The 26,339-nt window shown below is 38.2% G+C and overlaps 1 protein-coding gene across 1 annotated transcript; it reads left to right on the forward strand.

Moving 5' to 3' along the window:
- On the forward strand, positions 1 to 25,414 carry TAMM41 (TAM41 mitochondrial translocator assembly and maintenance homolog). Its single transcript, XM_056338398.1, has 8 exons — positions 1 to 233; positions 1,495 to 1,674; positions 3,359 to 3,451; positions 8,387 to 8,537; positions 10,886 to 11,031; positions 13,213 to 13,378; positions 15,488 to 15,550; positions 24,208 to 25,414. Exons 1-8 carry the CDS (start codon positions 96 to 98, stop codon positions 24,282 to 24,284), a joined length of 1,014 nt encoding a protein of 337 aa, XP_056194373.1. The 5' UTR covers positions 1 to 95; the 3' UTR covers positions 24,285 to 25,414.
- Positions 25,415 to 26,339: the final 925 nt, after the last annotated feature.

The raw sequence follows: 26,339 nt of genomic DNA on the forward strand, positions 1-26,339 counted from the left end.
GCCTGGCTGCGGCCTGTCCGCGCTGCGCCGCCGCCTCAGCGGGTGGGCGGGGAGCGGCGGCGCGGCGGGAAGGCGGCCCGGGCCGGGCGGGCGCCATGGCGCTGCCGGTGCTGTCGAGCTCGGCGGTGAAGTTCCGGCGTGTCCTGGCGCACTTCCCTCAGGAGCTCAGCCTGGCCTTCGCCTACGGGTCCGGAGTCTTCCGGCAGGCGGGGGCCTCGGCCGGGCACGGCGAGGTGAGCGCGGCGGCCCGCTCCGGCCCGGCCCCCCCGGGTGCCCGCAGCCGTCGCGGTGCGCGGCAGGGCGGGCGGGCCGCCGTGGCCGGGGCCTGGTGCGTTTCGGTGACCGGCGCGGAGGTGGCGAAGCGCGTTACCTGGCGCTGCCTCTGGCCCCGTGGTTGCGGCTTGTGCACGGAACGGGGCGAAGGCCCCCCTAGCCCCGCAGCAGGTGGCGGGGGCGGGCCAGGCCCCCCCGCCCTGCGCGCCCCGCCTGGGCCGCCGCGCCTTGGCGGCTGCGTTCTGCAGCCTGGCCCGCCGGCCCTGCGCCAGGGGCTTGGGGAAAGCCTTTGGCCACACAAGGGGCGTTCAGGGCGCTTCCTCATCGTTTGGGGGCTAAGCTGCTTGGAAATACTGCGATTTTAAAAAAATATTTGTTCTCTGTGTGTATGTGTTTGACCTTAAAATTGTTGATCATCAACACTGAGCGTTACGGCTTACCTGTTAAGCACTCCCACAAATATGACTTTAAAAGTGTCTCATTCTCCTTTCTGAAAAGGGAAAACCGGAGTATAATCTAAATTTCAGGGCTCTAGCAGCATCACACAAAAAAATGGGGAAAAAGGGTAGCTTACAGACTATCCTTAATGGTGTTAACTGATCAGCTAAGATGCCCCAGAGAATTAGCCAGTGACACAGGTAGGCCTGATGAATTTGAAGCGATGTCACTCCAGATTTACATTGTTGTAGGTATGATTTGTAAACCTTCAGCCTGTCAGTGTACAGCCAGCATGCGGGCTGATTTCCTCAGAGGAGCGTTGCATACACTGTATGCTCAAGTCTTTGGAGTTTGGGTTGTTTTGTTGACAAAAGCAGGTGAATACACTAGGAGCGCACTACCTTGCAGCTGCCTTCAGCTGCCCACATCTCCCAGTTCAAGCCTTGTGTATTCGCAAAGTCCTGTTTGTTAGCAGGGTAAGCCCCTGTGAGCGAGGAGGATCATGTGCCCCCCGTTTCAGAGGGTTGAAGGTTGGTGGGTCACTTAACCAGGTAGACAGGAAGAATTTGGACCATTTCTGCTAGGCTGACTAGAAAACATACGGCTTCATCAGAACATTTAGACTGTGTCTGACATTAATGCTTGTGTTTTGGATTTCTGTTTGTTTTTACTAGTGAAAAATGAATAGCTGAAAGTTTGATACTGTGTATATCTTAGCTTAATATGATGGAAATTGGTTGCTTCCTGACATATAAACCCCAATACTTTTTACCTTATCCACAGAACAATATGCTGGACTTTGTGTTTGCTGTTGATGATTCTGTGACCTGGCATATGATGAACTTGTTGAAGAACAGGAGTCATTATTCCTTCCTAAAAGTTTTTGGGCCGAAGCAGATAAGTAGTATACAGAACTATGGAGCAGGGATTTACTACAATACTTTAGTGCCATGTAATGGTAGGGTAAGTACAAGTTGTTTGCGTGTGATGTATTGAAGTGATCAGCTCAAGGCAGATTTCTCTGCAGGAAGCAAATCTTGTAGATTGTAACTGATCCTTAACTCATGGTATCGTAAATATTTCTATATCAAAATTGTTTTGCAAACAGAGCAACTGCTTTTGCACTTTAGAAGTGGGCTAAATGTTTGGAATTTACAATTAAAGCACTTCAGAAACTGGATTTATATTCCTTGTTACTCGCTGTCTACAGGTTTTGGTGGTTATAAAGTGTATTGTGGGGAAACAGGGCCTTAATTTCAGCAGTTGGCCTTGTAGTAGTAGTGAAGTGAGCTCTTACTGTTTGTTTGATGTAAAATGCAAATGTTTAACATAGCAAGTTGGAATGACGTCAGTGTTGTTTAATAGCTAATATCCTGACCTGTGAAGCTTGAGTGTAATTAATTCTAGGTAAGTAGTACTTGTCCGTGAAGTCCTACTCCTCCATCCACGTGTAGGCTGTGTTTGGTAAGGAGTGCAGACAGGAGTCAGGGCAGGGAAACACTGTATGTGTCTTGGTGTTGATTTTGGGTAAATTTTGCCATGTGGTAACAAACTGTATATAGAGAAAGCAAGGTCTTTTAAGGAAGATTGGAAATTAAATAAAATGAAGGACGGTCATTGAAAAATGCCATGTGAGCAATATATACCTAACTGAAGTTTCTCAGAGCATGTGTGGTTGCAATAATGTTGGGTATATGTCAGAATTCTTCACAGAAAGTTGGAGAGGTAGATAAGGTAGTTTATTATGCACCTGCTGTTTTGTTTGAAGGCATCTGTATGAGGCAAGAATTTGGGGTTTAAACCTTGCTCACTTTATATAAAAAGGGATTTGGGATTTTATTTTAAAGACTGGTGAACTTTGCTGTGAAATTCTGTTCTTGGCTCTTTTATGTTCTTATCTCATGCTGATGTGACTCGGTTACATCACAGCCTATGGTCCTTTGTTATCCAGAAATTCTGGAGTTGTCTGCCTTGCTGTGGTGATAATCTCTGGAAACTCAGGAAGTGCAAATTGGTAACAAACTGTTGAAAGTTCATCTTTTTTCCAGATACATGAAATGGACTACAAATTGACAATTTGTTTTCTAACATCAATGACCAAAAAGCTCCGATATACACACACGCACACACAGAGTAATGGTATACATAAATGTCTAGGCGAGTTGTTTGTTTTAGTTCCCTTGAGTGTTTTTGATATCATAAAGGATACTGTGGATTATTCCAGCTATTGTAATGTTGGGCTGGTACAAAACTGATTGTAACCTTTCCAAAATCTTCGTATTTTAATCTTAAGAAGGTTTCTTTGGGTTTTGAAGTCTTTTGCTTTAGTGATTGATCCTGAGGTGACTTTATTTTAACTTGGATTCTAGAAGGGCTCTTAGAGCATTCCATGCATTCTACTTCTTTTTTTTTTTTTCCCCCCAAAAGTTTGCATGTAAATAAGATTATTATTTTTTTTAACTTCCTGTGTTCATTAAAACTTGAAAATATTTTTTTACATCTAGGCTGTATCCATCCTCCATCCAGTATTGGAGGTGTGCATTCCTTAGAATTAGTGACAGTTACAGTAAGTAAGTAGTAAGTTTCATGTAGCGAAAATGGTGCAGGTGTATGGTTTTTCAAAAGCCTTTATTTTACTTTTTTCCAGATGATAAAATATGGTGTAATTAGCACTGATACCCTGATTGATGATTTACTTCACTGGAAAACCCTCTATGTTGCTGGACGCCTACAAAAACCGGTAACTGTTAGTCTCCTGACTTATCTGTCTTGAAATGCAGGAAATTACAGGACTGGAAAGTTATCAGTTGTTGGTATTAACAGTTAACAGTTAACTGTTAAGGATCTGTGTATCAGTACTGAACAAATAGTCTGCCCCAATTTAGTTGTCTAATCCTAGAGGGATAATCTCTCAGAAAGGAAGTGAAATGTAGTCCTTAATGATATTCTGTGTTATGTGGGGGGAAAAAAAAGGTAAGTATATTAATCACAGTTTTAAGCCTGTAGTACATATTGAGTAACTGGACTACATTAACACAAAGTCCTTTTAATGTTAAACCTAATATTTAGCTTTTATAACAAATTGTAGGAGTCACCAAAGCTTAACACAGTTAAATAATGGAAACCTTTAAAGATGAAAGCTGCTTTGCTGTGTAGTTACTGTCTAGTTCATTGTATTGTTAAAGTATCTATAATTGACTGAATTGTGTGTTAAGCAGGTTGGTTTTTCTCCTCCATGCTTGTGTCATAAAAAATTTGAGATCTTTGCTTTCCCATGGATGCCTGACTCAGTGTGCTTTCAGCAGATGGCAGCAGTGTTAAGTTGAAAATTCTTAAGAGGGGAGAGGGTAGGAGAGAACTCTGTTCAGGTCTTAGAACAGAGGTTAATTATGCTTTTAACTAAAAATTTGGCGTTACGGTTTGATTAGATTGTCTTGGCGTTACTGGCTTTTCTCTATCTCCAGAGGCATATTATAGTGTGACAGAGGTTAGAACAGCTGTTACCTTTATAAAGGCTGAAAACACATTGAGAAAAATAACTGAAGGAAGATTTCTGAATGTCACAAAAGTAATGAATAGCGAATATTTATTTTCAGTGTAACTGCATTTGCTGTTGCTTTGATTTATTTTAGGATTTTTCACCTTTTTACTACATATAAATTGTGCTTCATGTCTCTGTATTAAATTCAATGAGAGTACATACTTGCACAAGAAGACAGAATTTGGTATTTTGTTTGGTTGCTAATAAGACAGCAGAGATATCTTCTGCATAGTTGTTCAATACATAAAAGAAGGAATCAGTCCGTATTATTTTCATAAAGCTTACAGGAACTTGCATTGAGTAAAGAATACCGGTCCTTAACTAGAATTTGACTGAAAGATTACTCGGTGAATGTTTAAACTGTCTCTTCCTGTAGAATCTATATGATCACTAACTGGGATTTTGAATGTTTCACCATGTTAACCAAAAATGAACAAATTCATTTAGATCTGTTGTACAGGTTTCAAATGTCTGCTGGTTCTGGCTTCACAACTGGTTTGATGTTTTGGTATGTATATTGTAAGTGGTAGAGATAGAAAGCTTTTTTTTACCTCCTTAAAAATGTATAATAAGCTTCTTCTGGAGGGGACACAAGGTTAGGTTTGTTTTCTTATACACTATAATCTCTTACATACCATTTGGCATTTGTGCCAGTTCTAGACGCAGCTGACTGAAGCCAGATTAATATTGTTTAGCAGTTTGTTTTGGAATTTTCTCCTCACTCTCATATAGAGGAGGAAAAGCTCAGCGCCTTTCTGGTATTCCATTACAAAGCTGTCACTCTGTGAGTGAAAGCTATCCAAGCTATTCTAGCACATGAGCTAAAACATTTGCTCTGGCTTGAAAACCTTGGCTTAATTTTCACTGGAGGTTTTGTTTCTGTTATAAACTGGTTGCCTTGACCAAGTAATCTTTCCAGAATGTTTGGCAGAATAGATGGGAGTTTGGAATTGCCACTTAGAAATGCTAGCTTTTCTTCCCAGGCTGCTTTGTTTGTATTAAAAGTTTATTGGCTTTTCATCTTACATGAGGCTTGTAACATTGATTAGCTAAATTCCCATTTAACTGTATTGAAAAATTGATTAAACTTATGACAGGTTTCCTGGAGGGAAAAAAAAAAAAAAAAAAAGAAAAATGCTGCTGTACCTAAAAAGTAAAAGAAATAAGCACAGGTGACACATAGTTTGTTTTCAGAGGAACAAGATTTTTAAAAAGCATCTGAAGTGTTACTGAATTCTTGTTAAACATAGAGTGTAAATAATTGCTTTAGTGTAAGCAGCTATATTTACTGTTGTTCTGGAGAAACTATTAAGAGAAGGAAGTGTTTAATAAATTAAAGTGAGGTGAGAGAGAGAGGAGTATGAATAGTATATAGAAATATCTTAAACTTTTTAGAGAGGTCTTGGGAGGTTTAGGGTTTTTATATTATAAAAATTGCCATAAAGGAGTGACAGAGCGTGTTATTTGTTTACAGATTTTTTCCATTGTCCAAATCTGTTAGAATATTTTTTGAAAAAGAATGGAAAAATCCTCTTATAGTGATATTTAGCAGTGTGGATGTGGCTAAATGGTAAACTGGAATAGTGCTTTTGACACCTCTCATTTCATGAGATTTTCTTTGTGTGTTTTGTTTTTCTGGAAAAATCGTTGTTTAGACATGCCTGCAGTTTTTTGTGTATGAGTTTCTTATCAGTGAAGGTAGTACATTTCCTGTTTTAAACTGCTGTGATGACTGGGGGTCATGCTTATTTATAAAACTGGATATATCCCTCATTTAAAATATTTAATAATTTAAAAGTCTCTACTGTTAGTTAACTGAATTCTCTGTGTACCATAAACCCAGAATAAAGTGGCTGCTTCTTTCCCCCTTATGTGATATGGTACGGTGAATAGTTCTGACAATAAGTTCTCTGTACTGTCTAGAAGCCGTCCTTAACTCTGGTGGTCTTTCAGATTTACCCCAAGTATCGGCATTCATCTTTGTCATACCTGGGTGATAAATACCGCACTCTGTCTTCTGGGAGACTTCTAGCTATCTGAGCTGTTTAACATGTGTTCATGAATAGGATCACTACTGCAGTTTCACGCGTTCAGATATTGAAGCCTAGCATGTTATTTCCCTTTGAAAAAATACTGGGTTATGTTAGGGAGTATTTTTAGTGAAGGAAGAGATTATTCCTTTTACTTCACTAAAGCAAGTCTATGGCCTTCCATGAGGAGGAATAGCATCTCTGCAGAGTTTCGCATTTTAAAAGGCTGTAACATGTTTCTTAAAACATGTCCGTAACTTGCTGTTATTTTCAGGGCTAGCCTAAGGTTTTAGCAGTTTGTGTGACTGCTTGGGGTGCCACAGAGTTGTTCCTTCTGTCTTTCCTTAGAGTTTCCCTGTAGCAGCAAGTTATGAAAGTACCTATGAGTGAATTAGTTGGTGAGATTTCAAATATTACTTTATCCTCCTGATGAGCCTGTCTTGTTCATTGGATCTTATATGAGCAAGTCTGTATGCATTCAGTGAACTTCTCCCATGGTTTTCAAGGAAATAAAATTTAGTCTGGGCAGATCATGTATTGCATGTTAGTATGTGTTATCATTCTCTTTCATTCTGATGCTAAAAAATACAATGTAATTTGCAGGAGAAGTTAGGAGGAATTCTGAAATGTTCATTTGTACAGTGAACTTGATTTTTAAAATGAAAATCATGGGAGGGAAAACATCCTCCAAAAATCCACCCTGGACCATTTCCAGACTATTGTATAGATTTGATGTTAAGCAAACCCATGCTTTACTGTAGAATGATTGAAACAAGCAGCCTGTATACTGTTGCAATCACCATCTTATAAAAATGAGATATTGTTCTAGTTTTATCCCCCTTAAAGATTTCACCATAATTAAAAAGTATGTTCAGAATATAGTACCGGCCAGCCATGACATTGCTTTGTCGATGTCCTTTCTATAAGAAAAATCTAGTGTAGCAGAGAAGTCTGATTCTCATACTTCCTTTACTGAATCTAGGTTCAGTTGCTTTTTGGGGTTTTTTAATTTACATTCCTGAGGGAAAATATTGATTTGAAAGGGTACCTTAGCTGTCTGAGGTTATATGTGGGGGCAGAATTTCAAGTAATACTGCAACTCATTTTATGTGAATGGGCTTTTGGGAAGAAAAAGCAAGTTGTATGCATTTGTTTATAACTGCCAGTGGTTTGCATTTTAAGCTATTTTAGAGTAAACAAATATTAAGAAGCTGTGCTTTATAAGCAAGACAGTATTGCTTAACCAGGACACTTGAAAAAGACAGAAACTCACAACAAGCAGGTATTCTTGGGAGAGTTGTTTCTGAAAGCATAGCCATCTTGTAAACCAGGCTGTTTATCTGTACAGAAACATCTGTAATTAGATGTTTCTATATTCAGTTCTTACTGAAGATCTGCTTTTTATTCCAGTATATTTCCATATCCTGGGTGACTGGATGCTGTAGTTGGTCTTGAACAGTTTGAATGTTTCCTTAAAATGTTTTTCTTTGTGGCACGTAGAAGCACTCAACTTCAGTGATCTGCTCTTTATGTATATATGAAGTTCCCATTGAATTCATATTCTGTTCATGCAACTTGCAAAATAAAGCCATGCTTCTAGGAGGGAACTGATGTCTAAGAAACTACCTGAAGCACATGATAAGAGTCCTCTACTTAAGAAAACAAAACAAAACCAAAATGAAATACCTCTTTTTCTGCTATTCCTTTCTCTTTCAGTGTGATGGTGGTCTTTCCCCCTGCCCTTACTGCATAATCACATATGAAGTATTTCTGTTCATGCATTCATATTTACTGTTTTGATTAATTCTAAATTTATGAATATGATGAGGTGAATACCTCTTCAGAGATCAATTAAGGTCTATTGCTTATAGCAGTTCCAAATGTGTGTTTGTAAAAATAGCCTTTTGTTCTTAGAAGGACGTTCCCCTCTTTCCCACTGTGGAAGCAAAGAGGGACACTCTAGTCTTTATTGTACTGTAATAATAGGATCTAATCTTAAATACTTTTCTTAGTTTTCAAGCTGGATTGAGTAACACTTCTAGTTCTGTCTTCAGTAGCGCTTCCCTGACTCTGCTTTTTTGCTTCCCTGACTCTGCTTTTTCAGGTGAAAATACTGACTCAGAATGAGAATAGCAAGCTGCAAGCTGCCCTTGTTAGCAATCTGAAGAGCGCAGTCACAGCAGCCTTCCTCATGTTACCAGAAAGCTTCTCTGAAGAAGACCTCTATATGCAGATTGCAGGACTTTCCTATTCTGGTTAGTATATGGTGTCTGAAGTCGCTGAGCGGAAAAGCTGTAGCTGGAGCTGTTGTACCACAGTAGGAAGTCTAATGTACAATAAGTCATCTGCTCTCTTCCTTTGGACCTGCATGGTTGCATGCTTCAGCAACTGCACTTTAATGCTGTGTTAAATAATGGCTTACAAGCACTAATTGTGCTTATTCACAGAAAATAAGAACAGGTACATAAGCAAATCTTCTTATACCTGCTTGATGTATGAACAGCTAGGTATGCGTGATTGAATAGGGTGAAATAATGTGGGGTTTGGTTTTTTTTTGTTTGTGTGGATTGTATTTTAGTTTTAATATTTCAAAACCTTGGGAAAACATTTTCCTTTCTGTCCTCAGTATGTTGATTCACCTGATAGTCTGACCCATACTTTATTATTACTTTATTATTTCTTACTTTTTGAGTGTGCTGTGTTTAAGGTTCTTGTTTAGTTAACTGAGAGATGTACATGTATGTCTTCAGTATACATTTAATGCTCGCCTCCTGGTTGGTATTTGTTGCCTTTTTTTTTTTTTTTTTTTTTTTTTTGGTAAGAGAATTTTTCCTTTATTTAGGAAACTGATATGAATTGTTACGGGGTGGGAAAAATGAAGAAATTACTCCAAATGACTCTTCAATACAAGATTTAATTGTTACAATTTAATTCGGTATTGCTTTTGAAATGTTGATATCCTTAACAAAATCACTATGAACAACTTAGGTTGGAGTTTTACTTTATACAACACTTGCTTTGTTCATACAGAAATGCAAGTTTGACTTGTAAAAAACAAACAAAACCCCCCACAAAACCACAGGTGGGCAGGTAGGGTTTATAAACTGCAGCTTGGTTCTACTGAGGGATGTTACTGTTTTTTACGTAGTTCTCTGGTCAGTTTAGATTGCAACTTGTTCAGCTTTTCCTTAGCAATTTTTTCCTGAATTTGTTACCTGTTTGAAAGTGACAGCAAAGAGGGTACTGACAGTGGGATGGCCAAGGGTTGCTAACTGGGGCATTTGCTGCAGGGCTGCATATCTAACACCTGAAACCCATCCAGGAATGTCCCTGGATGCTTGGTGAGCACGAGTGACCAGGATACTTTTTTATATATGCTTTGAAACAGTGCAATTAACCAAAAATGTGGGAGATCAGTTACTGTGCTGTAAGATGTTGAAATTGGCTCTGGTGTGTGAACAAAGCTAAAGCAGGAAGACTTCCAGTTGGGAATGTTCAAGAAAAAGGCTGTTAATTACATATTTGTGGATACTTCTTTGCTGCCATTTTGTTAAGTCTTTCAGAAGCTATACTAGTAGGCAAAATCGATTTTGTGTTACTCTAATCAGTCTCCTTGGAGACTGCTGAAAAGAGTTGTTCATAGTTTAATTTGGAAAATGTTTATCCTTTTATTTTTTTACGCATTTTTTTGAGAGCAGTGAGTCAGTATCATTTATATGGGAAGCGTTTGTTTTGTGGCTTGGCATAAATTGCAGTAAACTATGTAATACTAACAAGTTGCCACCTTGTAACAACATTTATCTCCTGAATGTGGGAAGTCGGAAAATAGATTGATTCAGGATTTTGTTTGTTGATATGTGCTGCACTAAGCAGCCAAACTCCTGGTTGGTAACCTTGGAAGCTACCAGGGTAGTACCTAATAAAGGCAGATGAATGCTCATTACAGCTGGGCTGGCTTTCCACTTACATGACTGAAAGGTTTCAAAGAGAGTATCATAAAAGAAAGTGTAAAGGTCAGTAGTGTAACAGCAATGTTACCAGGAGTAGCTTTTTGAAACTACTAACAAATTACATGGGTAAGAGGAAAAGATGATACTGTGATCTTACCATGACTGCCATTAGCTGTACTTCAGGTACTGCCCTTTGAAGTGCATAGACAATGCAAATTATTTTTCAGTATTGGAAAATAGAAAGTTATTTGTTTCTGCATACAAAGTGTTTGAGCTGGTCAGTTTGTTTAGTAATCTGTTGAAAAAGATGTATGGTGGCAAAAAATATAACTGTTACTGCTGCTTTCAAGGCTGAACTTGACAGCGGAATATTTTTGTTTTCAGAGTGAAAATATGGGCACATGGGTTGATGACATTACAGCATATCAGAGGCTAAATAACAATTCTGTATCTTATTTTCTGTGCTGGAAGCTATTTGAATAGTATTTTTTGACTGTTAGGTGGTGAACCTTATTATGGATTATATAGGCATTGGTGGAATTGGAGAATAAAGTTTTAGATGACAACTTTTTACTGTGTTGGTTTCTGTTGTATTCTCCTTCAAGTTTTCAGTTTTCTCCTAATGAATTAACTCTTTCTCTTTTCTTTACTAGGTGATTTTAGAATGGTAATAGGAGAAGACAGATTGAAAGTGCAGAACATAGTGAAACCTAATGTTCCCCATTTTCAGAAGCTGTACAGTAACATATTACAGGACTGCCCTCAAGTGGTGTATAAGCACCATCTGGGAAGGCTAGAGGCAAGTGTTCTTCAAAATATTTTTAAAACAAGCAAGTGGAAGTGCTTTATCACATTGACAGAAGGCAAGAATTATGCCATACGCTAAGGAGAGCAATTGTAGTTACTGTACTTGCTATTTGTTATGTTTCTGTTGAGTTAATTCTGCAACCAGGAAACTTGCCTTAAATACCGGTCTCTGCATATTTAGTAACTATTGTTCATTTTCTTTGAGTATGGGCACAGAACTAGAGACATAGCATGGGAACAAGAGAAGATAATTTTAAAATGTGTGTTCTAATGACTACCATATGGAAACAACAGCCTAGGAAGTGATGAATAAACATATGGTTTGTGTTAAAAAGATTAGACTGTAACTTAGAGGTGCAACTTTCTGCAATCAAAAACTGCATCTGACAAAAGAAAAAACACCCTAGGGTTCTAGTTATGAAGATCAGTTAACTAAACCTAAAAAAGATGCTGGCATAATCTTTAAATACACATATTAACACAATTTTTTTCCTGGTATTGAGAAATGAGTATCCAAAATGACCAGTATCTTGAATCCCATCTCTCTGGAGAAAGATGCCACAGTCAGGGGTCCAATAGCAATTTTTCTTCTTGTAGTCTGCATGTCCGTGAGTGGAGTATTAAGCGTGATGCGCATTTCAACATGAAGTTACAAATAACATGGGTTGTCCCATGGACATGGCTATCTCTTTATCCTCAGGTCACCTTGGTAATTATCTCACAAATGCCTCCTTTTAGGACAGGTCTTTGTTAGAAACTGAAGTACAGGTAGATAGAAGCTTGAGTACAGTAAACAATTTTACTGCAACGTTTTGGATTACAGCGTTATCCAGATCTGTATTATACTGCAGCTGTCTCCATGTTTTCTTATAAATGTGTTTTTGAACAGTTTAGTGGAACAAGTGTTTAAATGAATTTTGGAAAGAATGAGTAATGCTTTCTCCAAGAAAATGGCTAGGTAGAATAATACTCCCTGTTACGTTTCCTTTAAAGAAATCCTGGTAGCATACTACAAATATGTTGTTGGATAATAAATCTGTTCGTAATTCCATAATAGTCTTCAAAGCTATTGATAAAATGCCATCATTTTACAGTTGATTTTGAGCAGAGTGTTTTAAGACTTTATTCCTCACGCTTTGGTCTGGCTATTGGCAGTTATTCCCCAGATTGAAGAGGATAACTGCTATTGAGAGTGCTGTTTAATGCAGAATAGAAACCCCTCCTCCAAGGGTATGTTTTCAGAGTTACAGGGAAAATTCTTTCTTAAAAGATTCCTCAAAAACAATTGAAGGCAGACACTAGTTCTTACAGTTCTGGTTCAGGCGTGGATTCCTCCCACATAATGTTAAGAGCCTGCTCATTGTCGGCTCCCTCTGTAGTCAGTGGGTGATTCATCTGGATATCATTTTCTCCCCATTGACTAAAGGGAGTGTATAGGGCAGCTAGACTCCTGCCTGATGTCTCCATGAACTGTGTAAAAAGTTGTGTGGGAGGAATTGTGCTCTTCATATTTTCCTCCGGTTTTGGACAGATCTGCTCCATTATGTGTTTTTCAGAATTTGTGCTTGCATTTTGTATAAATCTGTACAGGTCTGCATGTTGGTGGTGTTGTATTCAGAAAAGGGTCATTGAATTTCTGATTTAGATTGGAAAATGTGGAATGGATGTTTCCTTCAAATTATACAAACCAGATGTGCTTTGAGTTTAAAGCAGAGAAAATGTTTTTCAAACTAAACTTGAAGTGTCTGTGTATAGTTTGGTTATATTCAGGCAGAAGAAACTGAGCTAATTGGTCTTTTGGGAACTTTTTTTTTTTCATTGTAGTGTACTTATGTTTCCAAAGGAAATTGGATAGAGCAGAAATGATACAGTTTCAATGAAAAGTTGCTTGCAGAGGCAGCAAGATCATGTGTGTGGATTAGTCTTCCCTTGGATAAAAATTAACATCTTTGCATTGAGTTATTCTTCAGGTTCCAAACTGAGATACTGCATTTCCCAGTGTTTGGGAAGTTTTCGTTAGCATTGTCAATGACTCTTACAAGTGAAATAGGTGGTGTTCTTTGAGATATTTATCAGAGGTCACAGATAGCCAAAAGACTTTTCTGACTTCTTTGAAGAAGATAACTTTGTTTACACTGAATGTTTTTACTGTCTTACGTCTTATAACATTCAGATTGATAAAAGTCCGGAAGGTCAATTTACACAACTAATGGCTTTGCCAAGGACTCTGCAACAAAAGATAACATCTCTGGTAGACCCTCCTGGAAAAAACAGAGATGTGGAAGAAATTTTACTGCAAGTTGCCCATGACCCTGACTGTGGATTTGTGGTGCATCAAGGTAGGCCTGAATCCGTGTCTGTAATCTCCTTCAAGACATGATAGGTACACAGATTTATTGTATATGTTGTTCTAATTCAGAGGGTGATTGAGAGACGGACAAAGAAAATGAGATTAATCTTGAGATACACTCCTAAAAGCATGGGTTTGGGTGTGTGTGATTGCAGATGGGTTATCTGAAATACTAGCAAATAGCATTCTTACTGAATGAAGTCCTGAAATAAGTAGTCTTTAGGAATTAGCGTGGCCTGCTTAGACCATCTAACTCTATTTGGGATGCATACATCTTCAGGATTTCATTGGCTGGCATAACTTCGTCTAAATACTAAGCTATATATCCTACCAGATGTACATTGCAATGCTAAGTTAATTTTCTGGCTTGCTGACTTTACCCTTCCCAGTCATCGTAGTTAGTCCAGATACATGAGCTCCAGCAGAGAACTCAAGCTTTGACAAAAAAGATTGAGGTGCTTCTCATCATCACAACTTCTCTGAGGCAAGATAATGTTGTATGAACAAGTTAAACCTAATGCTGCAGTCATCAATGTTTTATTATGCTGCAGGCAAATCAGAATGTTTAGTACTTCAAGAGTCCTTGACATCTTTACGGAGCATGACACATCTTCGTTCTGGGTAGCCAAGTTTGTAAGCTGCTTGAGCACAGCAAAAACTCCCCAGGTGCCTGACAGCCACTAGACATTAGACAACAGCTGAGGGAGCTCTTACACTGATTTCTGTCTGGGGAAATAACGCTCCTGAGAGTTGCAGTTCTCCATTGACACCATAGAGTGAAATGCATGTGGGCATTAAGGTGTCTGGCTTCTTTCATGTCAGTCTGTGGCAGTTTCTCTGTTACTGTGGCTGGACTGCAACAGTAATGTGACAATAGCTGAATCTGGGAGCAGGAGTTGCAGTGTTGTGAGCTGTATATAATTTTAGAGCTCAGTCATCCACCCTGAGCTAATTAAACTTGCAGTTGTATTTATGCAGGGTATTGCAGGCATGGCTGTGACTGTGGACTGTGCAGTGGTGCAGCAGTTCAGTATCAAAACCTTGGATAGATCTCATCATCTTGAGACAAGCAGTTTATACTCTTAAACCAAAACCCCTCTTTCACTTTTGTGGCCAAAAGGTTTTTCTAATTCAAGAATCTAGGTAAAGGACAGGACAAGCCCGCTGGTAATCCTACAAGACAAAGCTGACGACTCCAGCTGAATTGTATTGTCCCTAGGCATTTTACTAGCTCAACATGATTTTTTTCCTTCCCTTCCCTACCCCCCCAAAATATTTTCTGATATTGTACCCCGCTTACTTATTAATGGATTTCCCTAAGCTTTGTTCTTTGTTATAGAAGTAGCTTTGAAAGAAGAATTTAAAAATAATATTTGAAACTATATTCTACGTCCTAGTTAATGTTGAAGAGTAACTTTCAGTTTGGAAGGCTAAATCTGGGGCTGCTGCATTGCTACATTTTGAAGTATGTAGTAATGTACAGTAGTTTTATTCTGCACATATCAGTATGCTTTTATATATGTGTGTTAGAACAGATAAAACTTAATACTTTTCAAAAAAACTTTCATGTTCTATATACTATTCCATTAATACCTGAGAACCAGTGGAAACTGAGAATTGAATGTGCCACAGTGCAAAGTGGTAAATAAGCCTTATTTCCAAAAGCTGATAATTTTAAAAAGCCAAACAGTGCACAATATAGCCATCTCTACTTGATCAGGGGAAGTACAAATCCCAATTTCATACTGAAGTAAACAATACGTATAATTTGTTCTGCTCTAGAAATTAATATACCAGCACTTAGATGAAACTACTCTGAATACTTTGTGACTAATCATCATAGTAGAGAAATAATCAGGGCACTAATTTCATCAGTTCCTACTGGTTGTTATCCATTTTAATATTGATTTGGGTTTTTTTCTGTATGTTATATATAAAATAAGTTAAAAAAGCTTAAAGAGTATTTTCAATTAGTATGACAAAGCAGAACAGAAACAAACTTTCTCTACTTAAGCATACGTTTTAGTTTCAGGCTGGCATGATTATATAACTGGAAAAATATGTAACTTTTAACATCTGTGTGCTTTTCTATCTGCAGGCATTTCAGGAATTGTGAGATCTTCCAGTATAGTGCAGACTGCTAAAACCATACTAACAGCTGGTAAGAATGTGTGTGGTTTCTATCAACATAGGCCTTGTGATTTCAGAAAGTAAAAAATACAGGGCCCAAGACTGTCTTCTACAAGAGTTCAAAGAATAAACTTTTCGGGTGTCTAATTGAAAGCCCCTGGAAAATATAAGTAGTATTTAAAGCAGAAGCTTGATATAAGTATTGAGAAATTGTATGATGCTGAAAGGAATTGGAGTCTACTTGACTCTTAAACAAACACCCACAACACCCAAAAGTAACAAAAAACCAGCTTCTGACTTCAATTTCATTTTCCATGTGGCTGATATACACTAGTTCTGCTCTTGTTGTATTAAAAAATGGAAAAAAATTACTCTAGAGTTCACTCTGGGTTTCTACATGTGATTGGGATCCCTAAATGATTGGTACATAGTATTGTTGTGTTATGTAGGCTATAACCTTATAATCTACATTTCATGATAAAATAAAAGAGAGAATGACTTTTGAGGGAGAAAACTTTGACAGGATCTGATGTTTTTGTCAGACTTGGAAGACAGGTGTGTATTTGAAGACATGTATTCCAAACCGAGCGTATACTTGGTGAGCGTTGGCTGTTACTGTAACTCTCATGCTTCAAAATTAGTTACTTTGGAAAAAGAGTTGTGTATTACAAAGTGAACGTGAGAGAAGGTGTAGAAGGGGGAAAAAAAAAGCCTTGCTTGTGTACAAATATGGGAAAACTAGGGTTGCTTTTCAGCTATCATCATCAGCTATCATTGATATAACTGAATGAAAGTTAGTGCCAGTTACATAGCTGGAGCTTCATCCTGTTTTCTGAGTTCTGGAATAAATCTAATTTTAAGGTGAGGTGATTTTTACATTTTAAAAAGCTGAAAACCCTGTGGCTTGATTTAAAAGAAAGACTTAAGACCTGAGCCTTTACTGCCTTAAAACTCTGATAAGGAGATAGTCTTAATTCCTGCAAAATCAAAAAGCCTTGCTGCTTGCATGCATGCATGCAGTTGCTCAAATAATTTTCTGAACTTGTCCATACCTATTCCTAATTCTATATAAAAGTAATTATATACAAATGGTACCATTGCTGGTTTCAAAAGCACCTGTGTTGTTTCCTACTGAGCAATCCTTATCCAGACTGCTACAGCTGCTGTTCCCTTCCCATTCAGTACTAAAGTTGGTGGCTCCACATTAGACTTCCTACCTCCTTGTAAAGAAACACAAGTTGCAGTGTTCAGGACCATTAGTGGTCTGATGGGTAAAATAAGCAGGAACAGTTGTACTTTTATATGCTTCTATTAAGTCTAAATCTATTAACTGGAGCAAGGCCGACAAAGCTATTGCCTAACTTTGTTTAGTAGTGGGAGGAGACTAAGGACATAACTCCATCTGAGAGAAGCAAACTGGTTTTAGACGAGTTAAGCATATTGCAGGTATTAGTTTATAATGGAAGCTTTCCAGCCAAATAGGTGTTTTTCTTCTAGGGTTTGTTGTCAAAATTACCTGCTAGTGGGTCAAGACTTCTTGTTTTGTAACATTCCTCTTTTAGAAAAATCAGCCGGTAACCTATCTATTTCTAAATCTACAGAGAGTAGATTTTGTAGAGTGAAATAATTGGAGGGGAGGGGTCAAAGACAGTGTTCTCATGTTAAATTCAGTGCTTCTGAAAAAGATAGCAGCCTGACTGATCATGAAGCAAAGCTGTTTGTGTGTATGAATAAAAATAATAATAAAAAAAGTAGTTAAGCTTTGTCAGATTATTTATGCTCCTCTTCTGTCTGTTCTGACAAACAGAAAATGACCTCCGGGGATTCTTAGCTCCTTTTGTGTATCATGCAGTAAATCACTTTACAGCCTACATTGTTACTAGGACTTTTGGGGGGTCCTAATGCATATTTTAGTAGGACTTCTGGGTTTTACTGTGTTTTCTGTTTTATACACCTGAAACAATTGTGAAATGCCTTTTCTTTCCTTTCTCTTGACGGCTTTTCAGTTTACATATAGTGGTGCTTTTTTCCCCCCTTTAAAACAAACTCTAGTTGTCTTCTATCCAGCCAGTTAGAGTTACACTTGTATTTAAAACCTGGTTTTTTTCTACTTGTGCTTTTAGTGTTGAAAATGCTTTTTTTTTTGTGGTTTGATTCAGGTAGAACAAAGAAATTGTAATTCTTTGCCTCAAACACAAGCCAAATTTGAGCAAGGAGGCTTGGGAGAGTTTAGTTTTCTTACTTTTAGCATAATTTAGTTTGGTTTAATTTAACCATATGTATGTACTTGTGCCAGAATCCAGCCAAAACCATTAGCAACAGAATTCAGGATTGATCTTTTTGGGTTACTCACAGATGATATGCTGAAGGGAAATGAGTTCGATTTGGAAAAGGACAGTTTCTGGCACTTTCTAACCTCTGAATGTTGTTTAATGAATGCAGAGCTTGCCTGTAGAGCTAAGCTTCCTGAGCAGTGTTGTGCCAGCCACCCTGGCTGCAGAGGGGGAGTCCTGCTGCTTCAGCTGGGACCAGGAGCATCCCTGTAGTTGTGCCCTGCACAGTGAGTGTTGCCTCACTGGCTAGTGCAGGCACAGCCCTGCTTACTGACAGCCTGGGGGGGCTTACCAGAGCACCACAAGGTTGGCTCGCTGAAGATGGACAGAAGCACAGAAATAGTATTTTTGTAATAAAAACCTGTGTTGTAGTGCATGTTAAAGAAGCAATTAAATTTAACTGGCTGAGATGTGAGCTCAGTCTTTTTCAGATACGATGTTTGCATGATCTTCAGTGATCATCCCTGGAATTTAGGAGGGATGGTCTTCCATGGGTTTCAGAGTTAGTTGAAGCCTTTTGCCTGATTTTTTTATATACACTTGCCTCCAAACATTTATGATTGAGTTTACATTAAATCTTGCTGATCTTGTAATGAAGGTTTTCTCCCAATCATTTTCTTAATTTAAGAAGCTTATCACTAGGAGGCAGGCATTAATGCTTGTCACCTTACTTTGCCATTTCTTGGGGTTCTTGCCAGCTGATACTCATATAGGTACATAATATACACAGACAAAATATTGTGACTCCTACATTGAAAGTATTTGCTTGACTCAGGCAAGGAATGTGTATTACAGGAAAGTGTTGAGCTTTTAAATTTAATCCCTTAGGATGCTGTATTTGTTTCTTCATTCTTTAACCAAATCTTGTCCAATATTTTTGTTTTGTTTTGTTCCCCTAAGACCTATTTTCATACTTTCTAGTAGAGCCTTTAGGAACAGTGTTGTGGTTCTGTTCTTCTACAGTGCTTACGTTAAGAATAGTAGCTAAACCAAGAAAATTATGAAAGAGGTTCATGAAATCAGTGGCTCCATTAAATGAGCTCTGACTATTTTTTCTTGTTATTCTTAGTAACTGTACGAGTATATTTGTCCTATATTTGTCTGCTTGCAAAATAATTAATTTTATATAGCCACCATTCTTTTTGAAATGTAATGGGGGACACAAAATTATTTCCTTGGGCAATTGTTTTATTTTAACAACAACAACAAAAAGTGAAATGCCTACTCTGGTCTGTAGCATGGTAGTCCAATGCACAGCATGTTTCTAAATTAAATGTTAAATCAGGAATAGTCGCTGCTGAGATGGCATGCTGTATATTAACATCATTGGCAAGGAGCACAAGCAAAATAAAGAATTTCAACCCGTTTAAGAGAACTTTTCATCTTTCTCTGCCAGTGTGGTTTTAAAGTTGAGCTCAAGCTCTGTGTTTTTGTTTGTTGTTAAATGCCCTATTGAGTTTCTGAAAATGTGCCTATGTATTTCTTCAAGTCTGTGGTGAGATTGCCTCTCTGTTTCCCATTAGAGATGGCACCATCATTTGATTTGTCTTCCCACATAGCCAGAGTCTGCATGGTCTTTGGGAACTAACTCCAAAGTTCTTATATTTAGCTCCTCTGAAGGAGATGCTGATATTTTTTCAGCTTAGATTTCTTGTTCACATCTTACTAGAGGAATGATGCAAGCCTTGAAAATTTCTTATAAATAACATACTATGAATTAAATAATCAGGTGAAGTGATTGTTCAGGATACTTTTAAAGCAGCACAACTGCTTGTAGCTGCTCTGAATAACTTCTGTTTTCTTAGAATTGGGATATTAGTATACTATGCCTTCAAGGGTTTGTTGGGGGTGGGTTTTTTGACTATAAGGAACAGCTTTACATAGAAAATATTCTGGGTATTTGCGATAACTGCTGTCTTCATCAGCTGCCTGGGCAGATAACTGCGCACCACTGCATTTGACTGTAAATATGTGCAAAATGTTTGCATGTGTCTGCACGATACACTAGCAATATAGAACTATTTGCCTCCACATGACAGCTCTTTGGCAGTATATGCATTAGTCTTTCTTTTCAAAAGGAAATAAAAAATACTACAGCCAGGCATATCTACCAGGAAACTTTGGGGGACTTACAGCCAAATTACTATCTTACAACACTAACACTTCCAAAAAACGAAACGTGGATCATTAAGTAAAACCAGATAGAACTTATGTTTACACTGAAATTTTGTGGTCTTGATTCCATGTGCGTTAGGTCTTTGTTCTGTATCATTTAGTGGAAAAATCTGAAAGGGAGGTGGAACCACCAAGTCATAGATTCATAGCTAAAGTAGAAAGACATTTTCATGTGGTCCAACTGCTTCAGATTCTGAGACTGAGCCATAATTACAACCATTAACTTTTACTACAGATGTGACTCATCACCCTGAGGGCTGCTTTAAGAAACCAGCTGTATGTATAAACCTGTATTTTGCTTTGTAGCATGATGTGCTGGGGCAGAAATGTAAGCATCTTATTACATAAGGCTCTAGTGGGTGGAGTTCAGCAGAGTGCTCCCTGCAGGGGGAACATATGAAGGAGAAAGATCTCTTTATGTTGAGCTGCTGCAAGAAGCAGAGTAAGTTGGCAAGCTGATAGAACAAGCTGACTTGCAGGCTGCAGTGCCAGCGCAGTTAATTACAGTCCTGCAGGGCTGTATCAGCTGTGTTACTGTTGGTTTGCCACATGCTGTACTGCGCTTCCAGAAGTACACTGACTTCATCGGAATGGCAGGACAACATCGATTCTGGCAGAGCAATTTCAGTATCCGAGGGGCTGTACCCTGGAAGCATAGTGCCTAGGAGATTGGACAGTAATTTCCAAAGTTGTATAGTTACATAGTTTTGACTTTGGAGATTGGAACTGCTTCTTTCATGTATGGGCTATGCCTGAGTTTGGCCTTGTTCTGCAACTGGAATGCTTATACTGTGTGCAGTTTTAATGCAGCTATGTGAGGTGCTTCAGAATTTACATGATTATTTACTTGTTATTTGAGATGCTGCAAAGAAAAGCCCATCGTGACTTCATTAGTGTGCTTGCTTTTAGCAAAAACCTATTAAATATAGAAAAGTTGAGCTTACATGTGGGATCCACATGGTTTTGTAAGTTGAAAATACATGTATGGATGATTCCTTACAAAAAGTAAATTTGAGTTTATTGAAATTGCAGTTAGAGACACAAGAAGTGCAAAACTGATTATATACAGCATATTTGTTACGATAAGCTTTTTAGTTGCCATCACATTCCTTCGGAAATAGAGCATGCATTTTTCCTTATTACTCCATACTTATTTGACTTGTGACTCTAAGCTGCCAATACCGAATGCATCTTTCACTTATTTTATCTTTATGTGATTACTTGCCATGGTCTTTTCACAATCAAGTATTATCGTACCCTTTTTTTTTCCCCAAAAAAAGTAGTCCAATGCAGTAGATGGCTAAACCTGGGTCTGAGTTGCTCATCTTTCCTTGTGTTTTGGTGTGTGATACTGTGTGACTTTGGCTAAGTTGTTGTGGTTTAATCCCAGTTAGCAACTGAGTCCCATGCAGCCGCTCATTCACCACCACCACCTCCCCCCACCCCCCACTGTGGGATGGGGGAGAGAACTGGAAGATAACAAGAGAAAACACGTGGGTTGAGATAAAGATGGTCTAATAGGTAAAGAAAAATCCCTGCGCACAAGCAAAGCAGAACGGAACAAGGAGTTAGCTGCTTCCCATCGGCAGGCAGGTGTTCAGCCATCTCCAGGAAAACAGGGCTTCCTCACGTAACAAGATACTTGGGAGACAAATGCCATCGGAGGAACATACCCCCTTCCTCCTCTTCCTCCCCCCAGCTTTATATGCTGAGCCTGACGCCATATGGTATGGATCCTTCAGTCAGTTGGGGCCCGCTGTCCCCCCTCCCAGCTTCTTGTGTTCCCTCAGCCTGCTTCTCTGGTGTGGAAGTAGAAGAGGCCTTGGCTGGGTGTAAGCACTGCTCAGCAATAATGAAAACATCCCTGTATTATCACACTGTTTTCAGCACAAATCCAAAACATAGCCTAATACCAGCTACTACGCAGAAAATTAACTCTATCCCAGGCAAAACCAGCACAGTTGCTTCTACGTACTTTAAGTCAATCTTGTCTGGTAAACGCTTCTATTACATAAATGTCAGAAAGATTGTAGTAAGTATAACATTGCATACTTTTTAATCTGTGCATGTAAATCTCAAAATGCTGTTTGTGCAGCATTAAAAACTTGCCTTTTCAGTTTTCAATTTGTAAGGGTGTGATTAGACTGTGTTGTAATCTGAAGGAACTCTGTGTTTTATGTTGGTGGGGTTTTTTTGTTTGGTTGGTTTTGAGGTGTTTTTGTAATCAAAAAAAGCTGAAAGGAGGAAAAATAAGTAGCTCCACTGGCTAGGATCTCAGAATGCCGCTGAAATGGCAAGACTAACAATAGTTTGAAGTTTCCAAATACTAGATGACTAAACCCAGCAAAAGACTGTCTTTTTTTACTCTAGGTCTGTAAGAAAAGGCTCATTTCTGGTAGAACTTCAGAAGGTGTTTCTAAGGGTATAGTTCACAAACTGTGTGTGGGTCATCCTCAAGCCCTTCGTATCTAAAACTCGTAAAAGCTTGTAGGCAATGACTGCTGCAAAATCCTGCTGTATCTTTTGAAACAGAAATGCCTGCCTTCGTTGTAGGCCCAGCATAATGATACGATGTTTACTAAAGTTCACTGCTTGTGAGCTACTGCAGGATGATGTTAGAGTATGACAGCTCTTCTGGCTTCGTATGAGGTTTATTATAAACAAGTGACAGGCAGGTTACTCTGAAGTAAAATTGATCCAGACAACATACCTGTGACAGGGTATTCACACTTGTGCCTGTGGTATACTTCTAATATTGGCAGTGTTGCCAAGTTATAGCTGTTTGTCATCATCTCGTTATTTTTACTTCTTTCATTTCCCCTGGGTATATGCCTCATTAATCTGGTTTTTCATATCCATCATCGTTTCAGTATTATCTTTTTTTTTTTACCTGACCGAGTTGTCATTTCATTATGCAAATTAAGCAGTTTTATTCTCTTGCAGATGTGCTGTTCTCTCAGTTATGAAATGGTAGCTGCCATTAGTTAGGATGAGGCAATAACAAAATATTTGAGGATGTTATAATGTACTTCAGAACTTCTTGAAACAGAACAGGTGTCCACCTCAACAGTCAGCAGGACATCTATGAAAAAAAAAATATCTCTGTTTTCATTTTTAATTCACAAGCTTTTGCATAGCAATGCTCTGAGTTTGTTTGTCCTGGAAAGCTGCTAGTGGTGTGCAGTGTTTGATTACATTTAACCAAGATGGACATCAGCGTGATGCTTCTCAGTTGCGTAGAACTGGTCTACAGCAAAGCAACCAAGTCCAAGGCTAACTAAAATCTGATTAGCAGAAGAAATTGGTCAAGTAGGATTTGGAAGTAAAGTTGTGGTCTGCCAGTCATGCAGAGTTTGCTTGTCTTGCTTGAGCTTGAGTAGTCTGTTCTTCTGTCCTGGTTCACCACACTCTCCCTTCTCCCCCTTGTCCCTTCAGTAGCACTTTGGCTGCATAGCTTTGGGCATAGCTGTGGTGTTCGATGATCAGGCCTCTTCAAACACACAGAATCTGGGGATGGGCTCTTGTCTCAAAAGCCAAAATGCTTCGACAACTAGATTCTTTTTACAGATGTGGCCAGCTAATTAACCTGCAAGCCAAACAGCCTGGATTTTAGAGAAAAGTGCTGCTTTGGTGTCCTGCTGCAGAATATAGTCTGTCACGTTGCTGCTGCCCATTATTGGGCCAGAGTACAGTCCTGTGCAGCTGGATGTGCTACCTAGCAGGAGATCAGAAAGGGCTTGAAAAGCATAATGTGTTTGTTTGGTGAGGGTCTGCAGTAGGCGCAGATGGTTTAAAAGCCTTGCTGTATTTGGCATCTAGGAACAGTGATGTGAATTAGAAGTTTCCCTCTGTACTGGTTAGGAGTTTTATCGTTAACCTCTACATCTGCTATACTTTGGTCATTGTCTCTACAACATGCATGTATGCAATATCATCAGGCCTTCAGGATGAACCTATTCTATTGTGCATCCTTTGGTACTATTAAAAGGATTTTTTTGTGTCATTATTTACTGTTATCAATGTGACAAGAAGGTTATTTGCATATCTGCCTGATGGATTAGGTTGTCATTGTTCCAGGGAAATATTTTATGTAATGTAGCGATAACCTAGTTTTTGAGTTAGCCTTTCTAAATGTTGATATTTTCTGGACTTTTTTTTTTTTTTTTTTTTTTTTTTTTAGGACCAAAGAAATCTGTAACATACAGTATGAAGAAACTATATAAAATGACAAAGGGATGGTTAAGGAAGACATCTTGAGTCTTGGCATACTGTGTAATGGGTAAATAAATGGTACTATTTCTCTAAATATTTTGCAGATGTTGCTTTGCCTACTTGAGAAGATTAAAGTGAGTTTAAGAAGTCTGTTCTAATAATTTACATGCCCAATTTTGCTACTAAAATAGGATTTTTTTGTTAGTGGGGGAAGGTTTGATGGTAATTGGGCAAAGGAATTATATTCTGTAAATTCTGAAATGAATTTTCCTTTGTACTGTAGCTTGGATTTTCAGAAACCCTGAGTTAAAAAGATTGCTTGTACATATGAATTAAAACCCAAAGACACTCATTTTCTATGTATTGCTAGCTTTATTTTCCAAAATACCCTCAGACTCTTTGAAAATATTCACTGTCCCAATGTTAGTTCTTTCAGGAGCTTATGGAATGGGAGAGTCCATTGAGTTTTAAGTAGATATGAAACTGTCCTCTCAAAACCACATTATTTCTGCACTTACAAGTTCATCCTTAGAATTCTTCTGAAGATGCTTACTGGGTGCTTCTGCAGGGTAGACTTCATCAAAAGTAAATTTTTTTCTCAGATGTGTGACATTCTGAATCAAAGAACTTCAACAATTGATGTTCAGTGTGGGAGAGTGTTTGAAATGACAGGCTTGGCAGGTATCAGATCTTTTCATAAAAACTCATGTTCCTTTCATGAGGCTGAGGTGACAACTGCCCAGCTCATGGCTAAGCATTGTCAGAAGTGTCACAGTTGGAAGGAAAGGCACACTTTCAGTGACCTTCAGGATCTACTTGTGCAGATTTATGAAATACCTGTTATTTGGCAGAAGAGTCTAAGTGCTTTAAAGTTGGGAATTTTATGAGCAACTACCTATTTTTTGATTCTTCTATTATTTTTTTTCCTGAAAATCCTGTCCACAAAAATAAAACTTATTCTCCCTTGCTTTTAGCTAAACTAGAGAAAAATGGACTTTTACATAGCATGTTATATTAATCATGCCATTAAAGGATGAATATTTCTGGCTGTATTCATGTGTGATGCAGTAAATTTGGAATATCTGTTGTAAATAGAATATTTTTTGCACTGAGTCAGGTGGGTTTGCCAATTTTGGATGTTTTTCTTAATATGAATAAATTGAGAGAACACTTCATTTTATTTGTGAGAGTGTCATTGATAAAAATAATTTAAAGGTAAAAAATGGAAATAAAGTGTCTCTCCTGGTTAGCACTTTTTTTTATTGTGTATTATGTGATTAGTAGGGCCATCTCTCAAGCTACATTTGATACAGTGCTCCTGCATAAAAAAATTATTGGAATGAAATTGGCTGTTAATTGTTTCCAGGGAGCAGTTCAAAGCGTAAATTTAAGTAAGAAGACAGAAAATACATTATTGTATGTAATATGACTCATTCAGGCTTACTTTAATCACATGGTAACTTTTAAATATTGAGTATTCTAAAATATTTGCGTTTAAAGTGGCAAAAATTTGATTCCAGAGTCGAGAAATAAACGTGTCCCTTTTTTATTATTTTCTTGGAAAATATTATTACTGTGAAATTGTAATTTTCTAAAGTCGTAGGCAGATTCCTAACACTTTGCGATATCCATTGATGATAGATCTAAAATCTGAGACAAATCCCCTCAGATGTCCCTTTTCTGATATTAGAAGGCTGACTAGCCTTTTTACGGTGGCATATTCTGCAAAAGAAGCGATTTCAGCTAGAGAATGTCTGAGTGCATGGGACTAGCATTCTCTGTCCCTATTAGTAAGAGGCCAAAATCCCCCATTTGAAAAGTTTATGTTATAAGAAATAGAGCTAGAGAATTTAAGCCACTGCTTAAATTAAATTAACCTTGGGTTTTGGCTGGATCTTTTTGTTTGCATGAAGAGGTTCCTTTCTGGATAATCTAGAAGTCTTTTATACAAAATACACCCTATCCACCTTAAAATTAACTTCATATGCAGTGAAAACTTGAAACAGCCATACAATTTTTTACATTTCAGCATAAGCTGTAGTAAAAAAGAAATCTGAAATCAGATGTTGACTTACTTAGGTATGCTCGGTGGAAAATTCT

The sequence above is a fragment of the Falco biarmicus genome, chromosome 4 (assembly GCF_023638135.1).
Source record: "Falco biarmicus isolate bFalBia1 chromosome 4, bFalBia1.pri, whole genome shotgun sequence".
In the NCBI taxonomy this organism is placed as follows: domain Eukaryota; kingdom Metazoa; phylum Chordata; class Aves; order Falconiformes; family Falconidae; genus Falco; species Falco biarmicus.

What these genes read in the sequence shown, in the direction of transcription:
- TAMM41 (XM_056338398.1), top strand. Translation starts at nt 96, where the DNA reads ATGGCGCTGCCGGTGCTGTCGAGCTCGGCGGTGAAGTTCCGGCGTGTC. An exon ending in TGGATTTGTGGTGCATCAAG is followed by an intron (nt 13,379 to 15,487) that starts GTAGGCCTGAAT and finishes TTCTATCTGCAG; the next exon opens with GCATTTCAGGAATTGTGAGA. An exon ending in TAAAACCATACTAACAGCTG is followed by an intron (nt 15,551 to 24,207) that starts GTAAGAATGTGT and finishes TTTTTTTTTTAG; the next exon opens with GACCAAAGAAATCTGTAACA.